We start from the raw sequence: 19524 nt of genomic DNA, 5'->3' as shown, positions 1-19524 counted from the left end.
GCTGTGGAAGACCTGGAGATTGCACAGACCCTCCTGCCTCTGTCTCTGGGATTCCGGGCATGTACCACAATGCCCGACAGCAATGGTGCCTTTTACATTGGAACAGATGTCCCATAAATACTGGATTCTTAAAAATGTGACCGGTGCTGCAGGCCCCACTTACTTCCATGTCCAGGAGGTCATACATTTTACAAAGCCAGTTACTTTTGCTCAGCCTAACTCATTAGTATGATGCCATCCACAGGATGTTCTAGCAGGCTGTTCTAAGTAGGGTAGCCTCCCTGGCAGCTGGCCTTTGGCTAGGGTGCTATTTGTTACCATGCCCAGGGGGTTTCTAGGTATCAGTGACAGTTCAGACGTCCACCAACCCTCCAAATGCCTATGTCTCCTCTCCTTTGTATATTAAAGAGGAGGAATATCATAAGCCCCATTTTGGAAGGATGGAGATCAAATCAGTAACGCATTGCTCATACATTACTGGTGTTGCCAGACTTCATGAACAGTCCACCAGTCAATGAGTTTGAGATCTGAAAAGTGGCTCAGGTCAGGAAGCTAATCCAGGGAGTATGAGTTAAAAATTAAGCAAACAAAAACTCAGGATCTCTCCTCAGCTTTCTGCCCTTCTACTCGTCCTTGCTTGTTTTAATGTGTGTGCTTGGGGGCGCACATGAGTGTGTACAGGGGTCAGAGGTCGCCTTCCTCAGTTGTTCTTCACCTTATATTTTGAGACACCATCTGTCACTGAATCTAGAGCTTACCAATTAATTGAGGCTGACTGACCAGCAAGCCTCGGGGATGGTCCTTGTCCCAGCTCCAACAGTGCTGGGATAGTAGGTATCTGCTGCTGTGCCTGAGTGCTTGGAAGGCTGCGAGGTTCATCACTATACCAGCAACCCACCATTGTACCCAGTTTGTTTTCCTTCTCTTCTGGGACCCAAGGATCCAAACCAAGATCCTCAATTTTGTGTGGCAAGCACTTTGCATTTTCAGCAAACTCCTTGTTTAGTTCCCATCTGTTCTGCTGTGAGAGATGGTTCTATTAACCACTTGTTTCCATTCACAGTGTCAGACTCCTCTGGCTGCCGTCCAGTCTTACTAATTACTACAGTAATTGCGACCCCCACCCCGGGGTCCTGGTAATTAAATGCTGCAAGCAGCCCCTATCTCACCAGACCATCTCTGCTGCTACAAAAGGGCCAGGCTAGAGACAGTGCCATCTTCTCTTTGCTCTGCAGATCCAGGCTTCTCTAAGCTTCTTGGTGCTGTTGATAATTCTCTTCCTAGCGCATTCCTGGGGCACTAGTAATCACAACTGGGCTTTCTGTGGAGCATTCTTTGGTAGGGCTTTTGGCATCTTAAGGTCAACTCTGGTCTGCATACTTCCATGAAGTTTTTAGTCTTTTCTTTCCTCAGTTACTAGAATGTTCAGGTATTTGACTGTCTCTCAGCAAGAGAGGTTACTTGCTCTGTTTGCAGGATTCCCTGGGGGTATGTCCTTACCGGGCTGTGAAGAAAGTGATGCAGTCCACACCAGGGTTGGTGGTCCATGCCTGCCATCCCAGCACCTGGGAAGTGGAGGCAGGAGGGTTGGAATTTCAAGGCCATCTTCAGCTACTTAGTGAGCTTGAGACCAGTCAGGGCTACACAAAACCTGGTCTTAAAAAAAACAAAAACAAAAACAAACAAACAAACAAACAAAAAAACAAACCCCAAAACCAACAGGCCCAATAACAAGAGAAGTGTGGCCTATGCTGATATCAGTTCTCCCTCAGGCATTTTATTCTCTAAATTACGCTCATCTATTCCGAGAGATTCTGGAGAGATGGCTTGGCAGTTAGGAGCCATCCTAACCCAGCACGGACATGGTAGCTCTCAATCACCTGCAACCCCAGTTCTGGGCATCTGGTGTCTCTTCTGGTACACAGGTATGTGTGTGCACACACATACACATACAGATAAAATAAAAAATATATAAAAAACAACCTCAGGGCCTTATTGAATTAAAAAACACACACACACACAACTATCCAAGAATAGGACACTCCTATGTAAAGTGAAGGAGAAGGTTTATTGTAGATATGAGGCAGAGACATCTCAAAGGATTCAGAATGAACTGGGCTGTGATGGGGGAGGGGAGAGCAAGAGAGGAAGAGAGGAGGGGAGAGGAGGAAAGGAGAGAAGAGGGGAGGGAAAGGGAGGAAAGGGGAGTGAAGAGAAGAGGGTTAAAAGAGGAGTGGAGAGTGGGGAACAAGTGTCCAAGAGATTTCACAACCCAAAATGGCTGAAATTATATAGAAATCAGAGAAGCTGAGGGGAGGGGTTAGGGTAGGGGCAGGGTATGCCAGTCAGGATGACTCTGTAAAAGGTACTGAGAGCTGCTGGGAGAGCCTGGTAGTCAGTGTTCCTTTGATCTGTTAAGTAGCCTTCTCAGCCATTTGTCCAGAGGCCTAACCTTGGTAGAGAGCCTGCTTTCACAGCATTCTGGAGACCTAGCCCTGCTCCCATCAGAGTCCCCAGGTACCTCTTAATTTGAATCACTCAGATATTTTGAGGCCTAGTCCCTTTCTCTCCTTACAGGGCCCATTATAGCCTCACAGGACTGTGCTGCAACTGAGCCTTCTTAGCATCCTGGTGGACCAGAGAGAGTCTAGCAGGAAGAGGCCTCTGCAATGTCTCCTTCCCACGGAGGGAGAGCTAGCTCTTAACAGACAAGGGTAGGCACCCTCTTAAGACTAAGACGATTCAGAGAAGTATAGGCAACCAAATCCTTTTCAGTGCCCTCCTAGATTCTTATGGATTCCTGGCTTTCCCACCCAGGACCCTGCGCTTGATTGCAGATGGGCCTCTGGGAACTCTGGAGTCAGGAGTTTGGTCTTCAGATATTTTGCAGTCACACATTGCTGTAGATAAAGGCCTCTTTGTAGGCCATCAAAGGGGCCCTCTGGCCTTCACAGTTAACTCTCAATGTTTGTTAGCTGCACTCAGCTTTTCATTATCTCCTAGCAGGGCTCAAAGCAACTTAATAACAGCCAGCCGATTCCATGCTCTCTGTGTTCACCACTATCTCTCTGCCTAGCTCAGAGGCCTGAATTGTGGGCTCTGATAGGGCTCTCCCACTTCACCTTCAGGGACACAGTTAACACATGGGCCAACCTCCTTCCAGAATCTATCTGTACCTTAACCCTATCCTGAAGATTTTTTTGTTTGTTTGTTACCCATAACCTAACTTATGTTGCCTAGGCTGACCTTGAACTCTTGGGCTTAAGGGGTCCTCCTGCCTCAACCTCCTGAGTAGTTTAGCAATAAGTGTATCAGGAGGGGCTCCACTTCTTTTCTTTTCTTCTTTTTTCTTTTCTTTTGAGACAGGGTCTCTCTACATAACCCTGGTTGTCCTGGAACTCACCAGGTAGACCAGGTAAATAATGCTTTTTTTTTTTTAAGATCACTCTGGAACAATAGAATCCATTCAAAGTGGTCGTTTGGAAGCAGGTGCTAAGACAAAGCTGTTTGGGGCAGTAATGTCTGTGTAGGACAGGGAGGAAGCAGGAACAGATATAGAGAGTCTTTGGCGCAGACCCAATACCCTTCACTGAAATGGACATGAGAAACAAAATCAGGCAAGGTGGACCTTAAGCCACAATGCAAATCCTACCAATGGGAAGCTCTCAAGCAGAGAGAGCTGGAGCTCCCCTTAAGGGGCGTCCAGTCCAGCAGTGAGCAGAAACTGCTGTGTCCCCCCCCCCCCCATGATGCTGTGCTCAATGACTAGAGGCCTCTGGGAAAAGTGCTGTCTTAGCTCTGACACTGGGGCACATCCCAAAGCCAGTGGAGCTGATCCTCTTTTAAAGGAGCCAAGGCTGCTCTGTCAGGTGTCTCATCTCTGAGTCCAGTTCCCCCTCCTCCCCCTTCTCATGTGTTTTCTGTGTCTGTGCCTTCATGTGTGCCCGTGGCTGTGGTTCTTCAGGAAGCCTCCTCACCTTCGTCTTTTGAGACAAAGTCTCTCATTGCCCCCGAATACCTAGAATACCAAGTAGGCTGCTCTAGCTGGCCAGAAAGCTCCAGTAATCTGTCTGTTTCTGGCATTACAAGTGTGCACACACACTGTACCCAGCTTTTTAACTGGGCTCCAGGGAATCGAACTTAGGGCCTCAGACTTGCAAAGTAAGCGCTTTTCTGACTGAGTTCTCATCTCATCCCAGTCTTGATTATTTCTGCCTGTCCACTGGTCTCTGCAGTATGAAATGTAAACTTCGGGAAAAAAATTCAGATGCAGAATTGAGGCAAACCAATCAATCAGTACAGTTCTGTCAAAACTCTGAGGTAGTGGACAGGGAAGACGAGGAGCCCTGAGGAGCTGGGGATGTGTGTATGGATTCCAGTTGCCAGGCTTGTCCTTCTTCACTGAGGGAGAAGGGAGAGACGGGAGGTGGGATCAGCTGCTGTTTGACTGTGTGGTGTGTGGGGAGGAGCTGGTTCTCTGCACAGAGTGTTGTTTCAACAACTCTTAAAAAGAAGAAAAAAAAAAAAAACGACGTGGAAGGAGCCTGTTCCTTTTAATTCCATCAGAATTAGGGATATGTGACTTTCTTGTTATGCCTTTTTCACTTCAAAGGACATCCTTATTTTTTTTTTTTTTTTTTTTTTTTTTTAGGTTGAGTAATTCTTTATTTGTACATACTTGATGAAGGTGCTTCCCTTAAACATTCTCTCCAGCGGAAAACAGAGCATGGAGAGCAGCTTCTAGCTGCTCTGCTCAGGGCCTGGGCTCCTCCTTGCCCAAATGGTGAGGCGGAGGGGTGTACTTCCCCTCTTTCATCAGCTTCTCCCGCTGTTTCTTGATTTCATGCATCCGCCTTATCGTTTTGAACCGAAGAAAGCATTCTTCAAAGTCTTCATACTCTATCTTGCACTCTTTTTTAGCCCGGGTAGCACCGATCCCATGTGCGCATTCTATCCACTCCTTTTCAAACGCGTGGCATCGAGCGGCATTCTTGTAAGGCTGCTCAGCACTTAGGAATATAAAGTGTCGATCTAGGCTAATGCCCAGCCTTTTCTGCACATCAAGGAAAGGCATGACTCAGCAATGCCCTTCTCAGGTCCCTGGGCGCAGCTCACGACCGCCGGCTTGACATCCTTATTTTCAATTCACACTGGCAATTTTGAAGATACTGGATTTAGTTGCCCAGGCTACTAGAGAGACCCTGGTAGGTGATGGAGGACAAAGGCGATAGAGGATGGGGCGAAGCAAGGAGCTCCCAGATGGGTCTTTCTTTCCCTTGACGGGAATGGTGGTGGGAAGAGTGGCTTGGGGTTCTCTGTTCTGAAGAGTTATCTTGCTATGGCTGTGTTTACTCATGCTGCTAGCTGAAGAAAGAACATGACACACCTGCCCTTAGGAGTTCATGAGAACAACATGACTATGAGCTAGGTGTGCTGACAAGCTGTCATACCAGCACTCAGGATACGGAGGAAGGGGGGTGGCCATGACGCCAAAGATAAACAAATAGATGAATGAATAAAAATATGGATATAAAATGTGGATGCATTTTTTTTTAAAGACTGTGTCTCCCGGTGGAGCCTTGGTTTGCCTGGAACACAGAGCTCATCTTCCTCCTGAGTGCTGGGAAGGGAAGTGTGACGCACGGCCAGCCTGGGTTCACCTTAATTCTCAGGGGAAGCTCAGGATGAAGACTGTGAAGAGCTGAGGTGACTTGGCTGGAACTGTAGCTCTCCCAGAGGTGGTTAGAACGTGGCGTCTTGCCTCCAGAATCAGGGCTCTGCTAGGAGGTCACTGGTCTCCATGGCTCTGCCTCCCAGGCTAAGCTGAGAAGACTTGAGAAATGGGTGAGGGGGAGGAAATGCCATCTGGAGACCCTTGGAGGTCCTGGACCCCAAAGTTGGAGGAGCATATGAAGTACTACTGTGACCTGTTCTTCCTTTCCCCTTCCTTCTCTTCCTTCCTTTCCTTCCCAACTCCTCTATCCTCCTCCTGCCTTTATTTTTCCAGATAGGGTCTGCCTTAGTTATTTTTCTATTGCTATAAGATACCATGACCAAGGCAACTTACTGAAGAGTTTATCTGGACCTTACGGTTTCAAAGGGTTAAAGTCAGTCAGTGTGGCCATCATGGTGAGGAGCATGGTGGCAGGCAGGCACCATGTTGGAGCCAAGAGCTCACATCTCGATTCATGGCTTGAAGCATAGACAGATACACTGGGAGTGGCCAGAGTCTTTGGAAACATCAAACCCTGTCCACAGTGACACACTTCCTCCAACAAGGCCACACCTCCTAATCCTTGCCAAACAGTTTCACTTAACTGTGGACCAAGTATTCAAACATATGAACCTACAGAGGTGATTCTCATTCAAACTACCACATTTTCACTCTGGAGCTCAGGTTAGCCCAGAGCTTACTATGTAATCCAGGCTGGCACTGAGTTTGTGGCAGGTTTCTTGCCTCAGTCTCCTGCCTGGTAGGATTATGTGCCTGGTTCATCTGTGACCATATTTAATTATCTTTCCTAGCCACACCAAGAATAGAAATTCAACTCCATCAGGAAAAGCATGTTTTAATAAACTATTATTGCTAAAGACTATGCATTTAGTTAGGCATGATGTAGTCCAAGTACCCAGGAGGAAGAGGCAGGGTTGTCATGAAGTCAGGACCTGCCTGAGCTACATAGTGAGTCTGAAGCTTGCCTTATATCATGAGACTCTTGTTTCCAAAAAATAAATAAATAATAATCACAATAAACTATGTAAGTAAAACTCAAGAGCTGAACAAACAATGATAAACATCCTGAAAATGTTTCTCAGTAGTGGTCTCCTGTCCCGAGGAACCATCCTGCCTCCATCTCGGGCTTGAAAGCCCTCTCATTGTAAAGACAAACTAGGTTTGCTCCTGCTTATGATTAAATCTGTCTCTCAAGGACTGGGGTATGCCCCCCTCCCCCACAACCCTAGTGGTTCTGTACTGCCTGCTCCAGGAATGGCAATCATGCCTTTGTTCCAAAAAGTTGTTTATAACCATCTTGCAACCCTACCTCTGTTTTGTAAGGTTGTATGATGACCTTGTTATGCCCACCTTGCAACCACATCTTTGTTTCAGAAGGAACTAACTTGTTATGTTCTGCTCCCATAACTCAGCCTATTTTGTCCACCAAATCCCCCATTTAGGACTCCCCTGCCCCTGGTCTATAAAAAGCATTGTCTCATCTCCCACATCCAATGTTGACCTCTCAAACCCTGCCAAGGGGAGTCAGTCCATGTTCACGAATAAAAAAGCTTGCTTTAATTAGTTTAGCCAAGGTGGTTTGGGTCAGTGGTCTTTCTCCTCCCATCTTCGATTTGCACTGCCCTAGGACAAGGCTGGCTGCTTCAATCAAGTCTTACTATTGCATGTCATATAGCCCTACCTTACCCTTCTGCCAGGCCTCAGCTGTCTTGCTCTGAAGCCTTCAGTAAGTAGGGTGTCTTGGTATAATCTTGCAACTTCATGGCTCTGAGGCTGAGATTGGAGGATGGAGAGGGTCATCCTGGGCTACATATAAACTGTACAGTTTATCTATTTAAGTATTTAACACCCCTTATCTTCCCACTATGTCCTGGTCTCTGTGCTCACCTTATGGGCTCCCACTCCTTCTGGTTCCCTCAGCAAGTGTGTTTTCCTGCTCCTGGCCACCGGACACTTTCCTGTCTCCATGCATCTTTCTCCAGCTACTTTTTTTCTAGGCAGGTGCTCCCCTGTGACACCCTTCCTCCAACTGGTTGAACCTAGAGCCTTAGACATGACAGGTAATATCTCTCTAATGAGAAATCCTCCACACATGCTAGGCAAACACTTCTGAACCAAAGACCACTGACACCCCCGCCCCCACCCCCACCCCTGAGCTGAGGACCAAACTCAGGGCCTTGCTAGGCAAGCACTCTACTGCTGAGCTAAATCCCCAACCCCCCTGTTTCCTTTCTTTTTCTTGATCTGCACAATTAAGAGAAATCTCTCTAGTATGAACATAGGAATGATCCCTGTAAGTATGTATATAAAACCTTACCTGTTTTCTAAAAGTTCACATTGGGTGACACCTCAATTGGGTTGAAAAGAGACCTTCCAGTAAGCAAATTGTGCTTTCCCCCTGGCCCCTATCATGCCACCCCCCACTCCTGGCTTATAGATAATTTCAACAGCTCCAAAATTTTTGTATTTTCAGCCTCGAAGAGAATAAATCACTTTTCTCTGTGGCAGGTAGGTCCAGCAACCTGGCGTTTAAAGTTATCTACTCTCTCTTCAACTCTCTCTTCTTTCACAACTACTTTTCTAGAAAAGGGGTTTTCACTTTTATTTAAGTGGGGGGGGGGTATCATTTTAGTGTCTTTCTGTGACATCCTCCCCTATGGTGTACCTCTGGTTGGCTTGGAACTTAATTTGAAGATCAGGCTGGCCTTAAACTTTCTGCTAGGATCAAAGGTGTGCACCAGGATAGATTCTCTCTCTTTTGGGTCAATTCATCAGTCTGTTTGTTTGTTTAGTTATTTTTAAAACCTCTTTTCCAAACCACTCTTTGGTCTAGAAGTAACCTGATCCAGGAGGGACACCACCTCTGCAGAAGGTCGCCAAACTGCACATTTTCTCATTCTCTCACTCCCCCCACCCCCTCTCCCTCCTTGTTCTTCCTTAGGGCTCTATCCGTTATAGAAGGCTTCTCTTGGAATGCAGAGACCTAGCAACCCAGCTACAGAACAGGTAGGTGGACTTTCCCCTCCAGGGTCCACGCCCAGCATCTAAAGGCTGGGGGAGGGGAAGGGAATGATCTCCAGCTAACGCCACGGAAATGCTAGCTGTATCGAAGATTCCTCTTCAATATATTACAATAAATATTTACCGAACAAATAAAGGAGAGAACTATTCAGAGGCCAGCAAGGTAAGCTAAGCCAATCTTCTTTTTAACATACCTCAGCGGTTAACATTAGGAGCCAGCTTTAATGTTACCTGCCTCAGTCTGCAGGCAAAAGCACCCCAGAGTCTTTTCGGTGTAGTGGGACCAAAAGCCCTACTTGACAGGCTTTCAAAAAAGGTGGATTTACAATCTGTGGTTGAGTCCCTTTCTGCTTATAGAGGTTATTCTGATGCGTATAAATTTACAGCACTAGGTTCCCAAGTCATTCATTCTACACGTATTTTATTAAGAGCCAAGAGTGCTGACCTCTGTTATAGGCGTTTGAGATGAAGCGTACAAAACAAAAGAAAATGAAGCTCTCGGCTTTGGCCGAGCTTTTCATAGGGAGACAAAACGATGAAAATGATTTTTAGGATGATGTAAATTAGGTGATTTCATACTACAAAGAAAAAAGGGTGCAAATGATTGTGGAGGCCAGGAGCCCGAGGATGAGAATCCAGGACTGGGGTTCTGGTTCAGATTGCTGATAAGGCAGGCGAGCAGAGATGCAGGACGTGCTGACGTCCGGAGACTACGAAGAAATTTTCTGCGGAAAGCGACAGAACAGTATTCCGGCTTATGCGGAGGCAGATGAAGGGCAGAAAGGGCTGTGAACCGAGATTTGCTTTGAGAAGAGCACTCGGTAGGCATTTCCCACAGAACCCAGGGGATGCTCTGGTGCTAAGCTACCAGGGTCCGCAAAGCCCCGACGCCCCCAAAATGGCCTCTTAGGTCCCCCCGTGCCCCGCCCCCGCCCACCAGCCCACGTGACCCCACCGCCCCTCCCGTCCACCGGGCTGGGGACCCCGGTTCTGGGTTCCCGCGGTGTCTGCTCCGCCCCTTGCGGGAAACTGACCAATAGAAGGAGGGGTGAGGCGGGGCGGGAGGTGACGGCCAATGGGGCGGAGCTCCTGAGGAGTAACAGGTTGGTGGGCGGGGGAGAGGAGGGAGCTCAGAGCTCCGAGGGGCTGGGCTGCAGCGGCGCGTGCAGCTCGGGAGGACAGAGCGCGAGCCCCTGCGGGGTGTGCGAGCCCGGGAGTACCGATCAAGACCCGGGTGAGTGAATCTGCCCCGAGCCAGGTCACCTGCGATGCGGGTGAGCCCTCAGGAGTATGCCTGAGGGGCGGAGTGGAGGCATCAAATGCCCTCCTCCTGGGCACAGGTGCTGAGTTTAGGAGGAAGGGCGGTCAGAGTGCGGTGGCAGAACTACGGGCTGACCCCTACTCCACAGTGCCAGAAACGAGTGGCTGGGAAGGTGCCAGGTGTGAGGCACCTGAGGGTAAGGTTATTCCCAGGGCATGCATGCATTTCAGCGCTACAATCTCTGGAGGTCAGGCGCCAGCCCTTGGGGCAGAATTTCTCTTGGAGACCAGCATGGGGGCGGGGGAGGGTTCATTCTATTGGAGCAAATGGAAGTGCCGTCAGAGGTTCAGATACTAAAATGATGATACCCGCATGTGCTTGATTTGGGGGGTGACTACCCCCACCCCCTGTCAGACCTTACTGGTCTCTGACACTCTCCTTCTGGCTTTGGAAATGCTCTGAAATGTGGGATAATTCGCTGACCATTTGCCTACAGGTGAAAGCAGTTGCCAGTAAGACACTTAGGTCAGAATACGAGGGCACCAGTCTCTTTCCTAGGTGTGAGATTATTTAAGGCTGTTTCTTTCTTTGCTTTCATGCCAGGGAAAAATTTTTCCTTTTTCCTCTAGAAAGAACTGCGTGTAATCTTCAAGAGAGGGGAATGGAGAAGCATAAATCCCTGAACCCACAAAATAGCTGAAAATGTTTGCTTTCTCGGGGATGTGAAACGAGGATTGATACTGGGTTTCACATAGCCTATGCTAGCCTTGAACTTGCCGTATAGCTGAGGCTGGCCTTGAACTGGTGGTCTGCTTCAGCTCCCAGGGCCAGGATTACCCTGGCCAGGTTTATGTCACCACACCCATCTAGAAATAGTCTTCTTTCTTGAGGCTGATGTAAAATCTTTCATATATATATTTTTTTCTCCTCCTCTTCCTCTTCCTCTTCCTCTTCCTCCTCCTCCTCCTCCTCCTCCTCCTCCTCCTCCTCCTCCTCCTCCTCCTCCTCCTCCTCCTCCTCTTTCTCCTCCTCCAGATTGGGGGACACTGGTGAGATCTGGGAGTGCAGCTAATTTCCTTGCCGCTTCACAGAATCCTGATTCCCTGAAACCCTAGTAGGCATCCCTGATTCATGATCTTTGGCAGACTAGTACTAGTGATACAGAAACATAGAACTCCCTAGGAGACCAAAAGACTAGGGGAATTACACCTCCACATTCCTAGGCCACATAAGAGGTATATATTGGGCACCAGACAACTTCTGAGGTGAATTTCCTTGCCTTAGGCAGCAGTGGAAGCAGAGTCAACCTTAGCTTGGCCCCTTTGATGCTCTGTCTGAAGACAGTTGCTATAATTGGGAAATAATTAGCAACCGCTATGTTTGTAGACAAGCTGCCTACATGTTCCTTTCATCCTGAGTATTTGGGAGTATGGGTCTGGCTCTGGGGCCTGCCGATTCAGAGATTTGCCTGATTCTAAGAGGATTCTGGCTTCCTGTGGTTCCCAGACTGGCTTGCCTGCCCTTACCCTTGTGGGAGAAGAGGGGGTAGGGCTGCTTCTCTTTGTGCCAGGGAGGGGGGAACCAAGGGCCTGGGAGTTGACGGAGGTAAGTGTAAGACCAGGAATGCTGCTTTGGGAACTTGAGAGGGAGTGGTGGAGGGAGACAAAGTTCCTGTCACACACTGGCTTGTCACCAAGTTCTTTGTGCATCTGTAACTCCTGTCTCCTCCCCACCTTCTGCCTCCTCCTCCTCCAGAACCTCGGCCTTGGCCTATCGGCTGGACCGAGCTTCCACTCTTGGTCTTGTCCCTCTGACTTTAGTGGGGACCTGCAAGGTTCCAGTGTAGCCTTCCGGGCCCTCCCTTCTCTTTGCCTCTCAAACCAGTTCAGCCAGTTTGTAAGGGCCCAGTTCTTCATTGTGTTTTACCCCCACTGGCCAAGCAGCTCTAGTTGGCTCTCAGGTTTCTGCTTTTCCAGTGAATATGGTCTGGAGTCCACTTGGGAGTTCTGTTTGTGCCTACAAGGAGCCTTCTTATCAAATGATAAGGTCCCTGAGCGTTCCGTTCTTATTTTCACCATTTACTTGCTTTCTTGTTACCACTGAGATGGTTCTAATTGCCGTTCGTTGTTGTTTGTTTTAGTTTGTCCACTTTGTAAATGTTCTGGTTATTCAATATCTGCACATTGCCTGGCCCTGTGTCTATCAGCCCTTCCTCCATACACCCGAAACACCCCATCCCCCATCCTCACTCACTTCCTGCCAGAAGTCCAGGGACCCTGTCACTCCTAGTTGGAAGCCAGATGCGTATGGCTGGGCCAGAGGTGATGGAATTGGGGCAGGGCAGGCTAATGAGTAACTCAGGAAGAAGTGGCTGTCTGGTACAGGTGTAGTGTGCCTTCTCCCTGTGCTCAGGCAGAAAGGGCAGAGGCAGACAGATGGCGCTGAATTAACTTCTGTCCTGGTCTTTTCCCAGAGTACAGTTGGTGAGAAATGCCCTGGGCATGTGCCAGGGAGGGAAAAGAGGGTCAGGCATCTGGTGAGAGTCCAGGCCCGGACTTCGTGTTGGTCTTGATCATTGTTTACCTGCCTAGGGCTTATGCAAGTTCTTGGAGCTGCCCTGCTCCCGTGGCCCCACCCCACTGTCCTCTGTAACTGAAGGCGGGTAGGTTTCGGGTTTTCCGTGTTGAATCATTTAGAGCTCTGTTTTCTGACCCACCCTAAAGATCTCTCAGTTCTGGCCTCTGACCCATAGGTCGAGGATCTGATAGTGCTTGAAGTCAGAGGAAGGGGGTCTTCAGAACCTAGGGGATCATGGAGAGCACTCCTGCATTGTCTGGACCTCTGGCCCAAGGGGTTGGGCACTTTGCTGTGCCTCCACTGGAGTTCCTTGACCTGAGCTGGAAGATCTGCAGATATCCCTGACAGGGCAGAACTTTATCATGAATAAATCATGTGATTCTTGAGAGCTGGCAGTTTAGGCACACCTGATTGTAAGATCAGGACTGCATAGGGCAGAGAGTCCAGGAAGGCGCCTTCCAAAAGTCCTGGGATACAGCCTTCCAAAAGTATTCATTTGTGTGCTTCCGTATTCCAGGCCGAGGACAGCTGAGCGACTTTGTCCTGTAGGACTTTATTGTCTAGTGGAGGAGACAGCAAACACTCTCTTAGGTAAATGTGTGGAGGTAAACTGAGGTAGCCCTGCTGGGAGTATGAATTAATGACGGAAGCTTTGTAAGAAACTATCTGCTTTTCCCAGTGAGACAAACACAATGGCGCCTCTTTCTTCTACTTCTCTTTCTATTTCTCTTTCTTTCAGATCTCTACCGAAGCTTGGGTGCGCTTCCACACATACACGGGGCTTTCTATTTTCCTCTGAAGCCCTTTCCCTTTCTGCCCTGCAGCTGCGTTTCTGCCATGTTGTTGGATGCTGACCCCCACCACTAAACCTGCAAACTTTTCTTAAATCAAGGCTTTCCCCTTTTTGCGTCTGGCAACTTTTTTCCATTTCCTGCCTCCTGGCAACTGCTGAGATTGACAGTTTGTCTGCCCTATTGTTTCTCTCTCAAAATCTAATAAAATTGTATCGAAGCTTCCTTCTCAGTCCCATTTATAAATTCTTATATTAATGAAATTTAAGACCCAAAGAGGGAACCTCGATTTCCTCAGCAGCAGTCCCTAGCTACTTAGTGAGTTCAAGACCAACCTGGGCTACATAGACCTTTGTCTCAAAAAAAGAAAAAATTAAATGTTATAAAATTGTTGCATGTGAAGATGAAGGCAAACAGTCTGTTTATTACCCCCCTTTATAATTTCTTTTTATTATTTATATGCTTTTTTTTTTTTTGCCCGCTTCTCTGTCAGATGCCGTGGAACTGGAGTTACAGACAGCTGTGAGCTGCCTATGTAGGTGCTGGGAATTGAACTTAGGTCCTCTGGAAGGGCAGCCAGTGCTCTTCACCACCGAGCCATTGCTTCAGTCTTTATTACTTATTTTATTGAGACAAAAATCTTGCTATGCAACTGATCTTGAACTCACAGCAATCCTCCTGCCTCAGCCTTACAAGTGCTAGGATTATATGTACATGCTTTCCCAAGTAAGATCCTCACTCTAGTGCAGTGCTTCTCAACCTTTCTAATGCTGTGACCCTTTAATACAGTTCTTCAGGATGTGGTGACCCTCCAATCATAAAGTTATTTTCATTGCTATTTCATAACTGTAATTTCGCTACTGGTATGAATTGTGATGTAAATATCTGTGCTTTCCAGTGGTCTCAGGTGACCCCTAGGAAAGCGTCATCAACTCCCAAAGGGTGGAGAACCCAGAGTGGTTGAGAACCACTGCTCTCAACCTCTGGGCTCTGCCTTCACACACTTAATTCTGTGTTAGAAGTTTGTGTGGGCTGTGCCCTGAGGAGGTGCCTGCTTTCAGTCTCATGACCCCAAGTGTTACTCATTCTCAATGAAGGGGTTCTCCCTGCCCATCCCTTTTTCCAGTTGGGAAGGGCTAGGGATGCTAAGAATGCCCTCAGTGTCCATTTCTCCCCGAAACCCTTTCTCACCTGGACTCTGCCCCTCCTGCCCCTCCTCCCTTCAGCTGCCCAGTTTCTTGGCTTCCTAGAGCTTCTACTATCTCTGAGAGGAACCTTGCCAAGTTTCCTTGGCCAGAACCTCACAGGGAGGTTGAATTGGGTGAGATTCTTTTTCTGTCTGGCACACTTGAGACGACTCCTTCCAGCTTGGTGCTGGGCTCTGTTAAAAACTATCAGGAAGAGCAGGGAATCTACATTTGTTGATGTTAATTTGCTTGGAACAAAACTTCCCTCCCAAGTTCCTGGAGCCAGAGCACACCTGGAACACATTCCATTTGCTGACTCTAAGCGTGAACAATGTGGATCAGGAAGTTGACCTGAGGAGGGCCTTGGCTTTATCCTGAAGCCTACCTATTCACAAGTCCTTGAACACTCAAACTAGCACGCTCAAATCTGTATTTAAAGGGCTGGAGACGAAGCTCTGTTTGGTAGAGTGCTTGCCTAGCATACATGAAGCCCTGAGCTCCATCCAAAACTCCATAAAACCAGGCCCAATGGCTCACCTTTGTAAGACCAGTACTCAAGGAGTGGAAATAGAAGGAACTGAAGTCCAAGGTCATCTTCAGTAGCGTAGGGAGTGTGAGGCCAGCTTTGGCCACATACGACTTTATTTTAAAAGAGAAAGAAGGAAAGAAAGTCTTCCCTTCTCTCCTGTTTGCTTGCTTGCATGCATGCTTGCTTGCTCTCCCCTTCCTCCTTTCCCTTCCCTTCCCTTTCCTTCCCTTCCCTTCCCCTTCCCCTTCCTCCCTCCCTCCCTCCCTCCTTCCTCCCTCCCTCCCTCCCTCCCTCCCTCCCTCTCTTGGTGCTGAGGACTGAATCCCAGATCTCACAGATGCTTTACCACTGAGTCACAGCCCAGCCTGAAGTCCTTTCTCAGCTAGGCAGTACATGTATACGGTACCAAGGTCAAAAGGGTCAAACAGCAACAGGGGAGATCCTGGAGAGTAGAAACCCTAATGTCACTGTCTAGCCCTCAGTACCCTTACTGCAGAGACATCACCGCTGCCAGCTGAAGTATCTTCCCCAGAATGGGATGCCACATTTTATAATCTATTTATTTTAATAAACTTCTGCAGTCAGCGGTTTCCGTTTTCAAGGCAGTAGAAGAATGAGATAGGCAGGTTTTGGGGTTCACCTTTACCTGGTGGACCCCATGGCTATTTGTTGTAGGTAAAGATCAGAAATTATCTTCAAAGTCTTAATAAGCCACAATTCTCAGGACTGCATCAAAGGGAATGAATTATTTTGCGGATGTGGGCTTCAAAGTGTGTTATGTTTCATTTTGATTTTTTTTTCTTCCTATGTTTGGGTTCAGACTCGGCCTTGTACACACTTGGCAAGCTGTCTACTAATGAACTATCTTCTTAGCCTTTTCTTTTTTTTTCCTCCATCTTTATTTTATTTATTTATTTATTTTTTCCGGAGCTGAGGACTGAACCCAGGGCCTTGCACTTGCTAGGCAAGCGCTCTACCACTGAGCTAAATCCCCAACCCTTTCCTCCATCTTTATTAAATTGGGTATTTTTTTATTTACATTTCGATTGTTATTCCCTTTCCCGGTTTCCAGGCCAACATCCCCATAACCCCTGCCCCTCCCCTTCTTTATGAGTGTCCCCATCCCCATCCTTTCCCCATTACCGCCCTCCCCCCAACAATCACGTTCACTGGGGGTTCAGTCTTGGCAGGACCAAGGGCTTCCCCTTCCACTGGTGCTCTTACTAGGCTATTCATTGCTACCTATGAGGTTGGAGTCCAGGGTCAGTCCATGTATAGTGTCTGGGTAGTGGCTTAGTCCCTGGACGCTCTGGTTGGTTGGCATTGTTCCTTCTTAGCCTTTTCAAAGTGTGCTATCTGGATCAAGAATATCGGCATCACCCAGGAGAAGCTGCTGAGGAATGCCAATTCTTAGGTCCTTCTCAGGACTAATAAGTCAGAAACTGGGCGTAGACTCCCATACCCTTCATTTCTTCTCCTGCTCAGATAAGATATGAGAACCATTTTCTATGGAAGAAACTGACTAGGCAGCCAGCTTCCCTGAAGCTACGTTTCTACTTGAGGCTCTTGAGCTAAAACTTGTTTTCTTCATCTTCTAGGAGCCCTCCTACATGTGGAGCTGGCACTCATGATGGCTGATCCCCGGGGCCCTGTAGACCATGGAGTCCAAATTCGATTTATTACAGAGCCAGAGGGTGCTGCTGAGATGGGCACCCTTCGTCGGAGTGGGCGGCGGCCTGCTAAGGATGCTAGAGCCAGCACCTATGGGGTCGCTGTGCGCGTGCAGGGCATCGCCGGGCAACCCTTTGTGGTTCTCAACAGCGGAGAGAAAGGAGCTGACTCCTTTGGGGTCCAAATCAAAGGGGGCAACAACCGGGGGTCCCCAGGTGCTCTGAGCTCTGATTCAGAGCTCCCCGAGAACCCCTACTCTCAAGTCAAGGGATATCCTGCCACTTCTCAGGGCAGCACATCTGATGAGGAGCCCAGGGACCACTTGAATGGAAAACTACTCCGTTCCCAGTCGCAAGCCTCTCTGACAGGGCTTGCTCTTATGAGTCCTAGTAATAGGAGCACCAGCTTGCTGGAACTAGCCCCCCAAAAGACTCCCTCAGTTAACACCATTGACACTGCTCCCTTGTCGTCAGTGGACTCGCTTATCAACAAGTTCGATGGTCAGAAGGGAAGCCAGGTCCGGGGCCGCACAGGCCGCCGCACAAAGACTCTTCCCCAAGAGCAGCAGCGGAAGCGGAGCCAGAGTCTGGACAGCAGGCTCTCACGGGATACACGTGAAGATCGGGAACTCCAGTCAACCAACCACTGGGCTCGTGGAACAAAGTATGACAACCATATGGACAGTTCAAAGACCCTACCCCAGAAGCAGAGCCCTTTCAGCAGCTTTAGCCGTTCCCGTCAGACTCAAGACTGGGTGCTTCAGAGTTTTGAGGAGTCACGGGAGAAAGTACAGGATCCCGCCATGGTGCAGGTCAGATGTCATCCCTCCCCATTTCCAACCTCCCTGGCTTTTTTATCATGCCACAGACTCCTTTGCTAACTCAGATAAAATAGGAGAGAAGGTCTTTGTCTTTTGTTCGTTCTCCATTTTAGCTACTAAATATCCACATACACAACAGACTTTCAAGGGTAAAATTCTAAGGAAAGTGGAAATGAGCATGGAGAGTTAGCCAATCTTCAGTCGTCAGCAAATGCTAATCTGCTAGGCAGGAAGATATGGAGAGCCCCTTGGATAGTCTTGGTGAAGACTACGCTTTGTCCTTTTTTACTCAGTGGCATAACTAAGTGGGGAGCATCTTTACTTTGAGACAAACACATGTGCATTCTACAGCTCTGTGCATTTATAAACTCTAGTAATCTGTTGGCATTACTGACAAATTACTTGGGACATAGCTCACAGATGGTTATTGAGAAAAGTCTCGTCTGCAGCAATATTGCAGAGATCTACCAGCTTTTGGACATTTTCCTCTGGGCTGTTTCTCAGGCCCGAAGTGTTGTTCCTCATTCTGAGAGGCCTTGTCTCTCAGCTGCCACCCCCGTTCCATTCAAAACACACACACACACACACACACACACTATATATATATATATATATATATATATATATATATATATATATATATTTATCCTAATCTTCCCTCTCTTCCTCTCCTCTTCCTTTTCTTTCTCCTTGTCTTCATTTTTCTCCCCCAGTTCAAATCCACCCCAGACCTTCTCCGAGACCAGCGGGAGGCAGCACCACCAGGCAGTGCGGACCATATGAAGGCCACCATCTATGGCATCCTAAGGGAGGGGTGAGTGAGGTCCACCTGATGGTGGGAGCATACACTTTCCTCCGGTCCCTCTGGCTTTGTTTCCCATCTTCCTTGCTTTTCCCTTTTCTCTACTCACCCTTGCTTCTATCCTTTTGTCCTCCAGAAGTGCTGACAGTGAGGCATCTGTGAGGAGGAAAGTTAGTTTGGTGCTGGAGCAGATGCAGCCTCTGGGGGTGAGTGACCTTCTGTGGGGTCCCAGCAAGGGTCAGAGTCTTGAGGCCTCCTGGGATGAGATTGCGGGCTCACTTTCCACTCCTTATTTCCTAATACCTCTGGCAGATGGTTTCTCCTGCTTCTACTAAGGCCCTGGTAGGGCAGGCTGAACTTACCCGGAAAATGGAGGAGCTTCAGAAAAAGCTGGATGAAGAGGTGAAGGTGAGGCTGGTGACGAAAGATACAGGAGGATGCCTTTAGCTTGTCCTGGGGATGGATGGAGCTGGCTCCTTTTTGTTTGTTTTGAGACAGGGTCTTACTGAGTGAATATCCCTGACTGGGCTTGAATTCACAGAGTTCTTCTTCACTTTGCTGGGATCAAAGATGTGTGCCACCATACCTAGCTGGACTGGTTCTTCTATGTAGTAGGACAAGTACTATCTGTATTACACGAGACAAGAAGTCAGTGTCCTCATCCCGCCAAGGACTTTGAGTTTCTCTGGATTCAAGATGGGTGGAGCACATTAGAAAGCTAACTACTTCCTTTTCATTTTCCCCAGGAGTCCTTATCTTGGGCTTGCTACTAACTACTTATATAAAGCCTGAGAAACTTGCTTTCTTTTGTTCTCTAGTCTAGTGGGCTAGTCAGTTCATAGAATGCTCACCTCACATGCGTCAAGCTCAGGGTTCAGTCCCTAGTACCGAATGCAACCAATTGTGGTGGTACTTGCCTGTACCAGCACTGAGGAAGTAGAGACAGGAAGATCAGGAATTCAAGGTCATCTCTGTCTATTTATCAGGCTTGAGGACAGACTGAGTTACATGAAACCATATCTCAAAAAAATTACTTATATTCTATGTGTCTCAAGTCTTTTTCTCATAATCATGATAGCAATAATAGTGGAATTCGTTGAGTGTAATTTTTATGGCAGATACTGTCCTGGG

At 48.0% G+C, this 19524-nt stretch overlaps 1 protein-coding gene, 2 long non-coding RNA genes and 1 pseudogene across 7 annotated transcripts in view; 1 reads left to right on the top strand and 3 right to left on the bottom strand.

The window, feature by feature from the left end:
• Ndufs5-ps2 (NADH:ubiquinone oxidoreductase subunit S5, pseudogene 2) lies at nt 4649–5127 on the bottom strand (annotated as a pseudogene).
• The window catches only part of Cgn (cingulin), a 27361-nt gene continuing 16574 nt past the window's right edge, over nt 8738–19524 (top strand). Inside the window, exons 1-5 of one of the 4 annotated variants that reach the window (XM_063281870.1) lie at nt 8738–8918; nt 16699–17582; nt 18305–18405; nt 18530–18599; nt 18706–18801. In XM_063281870.1, the coding sequence (XP_063137940.1) occupies nt 16728–17582; nt 18305–18405; nt 18530–18599; nt 18706–18801 (1122 nt within the window). In that variant the 5' untranslated portion in view covers nt 8738–8918; nt 16699–16727. Of the gene's footprint in view, nt 8919–9887; nt 9990–10044; nt 10213–16698; nt 17583–18304; nt 18406–18529; nt 18600–18705; nt 18802–19524 lie in introns of those variants that run through there. The other 3 variants (XM_006232929.4, NM_001427774.1, XM_006232928.5) reach the window with 3 other exon arrangements.
• On the bottom strand, nt 12074–16166 carry LOC134485648 (uncharacterized). Of its 2 annotated transcripts, XR_010063867.1 has the most exons (3): nt 15447–16166; nt 15109–15210; nt 12074–13153 (listed from the first exon to the last, which is right to left on the bottom strand). It is a non-coding gene; the product is annotated as an uncharacterized LOC134485648 (long non-coding RNA). The 2 variants fall into 2 exon arrangements; XR_010063868.1 differs by lacking the exon at nt 15447–16166 and having other exon boundaries at nt 15109–15318.
• Nucleotides 18954–19524, bottom strand: part of LOC120100872 (uncharacterized) — a 19315-nt gene continuing 18744 nt past the window's right edge. Inside the window, exon 4 of the long non-coding RNA XR_005501102.2 lies at nt 18954–19020. This is a non-coding gene — a long non-coding RNA (uncharacterized LOC120100872). The remainder of the gene's footprint in view (nt 19021–19524) is intronic.

This window comes from Rattus norvegicus, chromosome 2 (assembly GCF_036323735.1).
Source record: "Rattus norvegicus strain BN/NHsdMcwi chromosome 2, GRCr8, whole genome shotgun sequence".
Lineage (NCBI taxonomy): Eukaryota > Metazoa > Chordata > Mammalia > Rodentia > Muridae > Rattus > Rattus norvegicus.
Note: the sequence above shows the minus strand (reverse complement) of the source record. Positions and strands in the feature narration are given on the sequence as shown.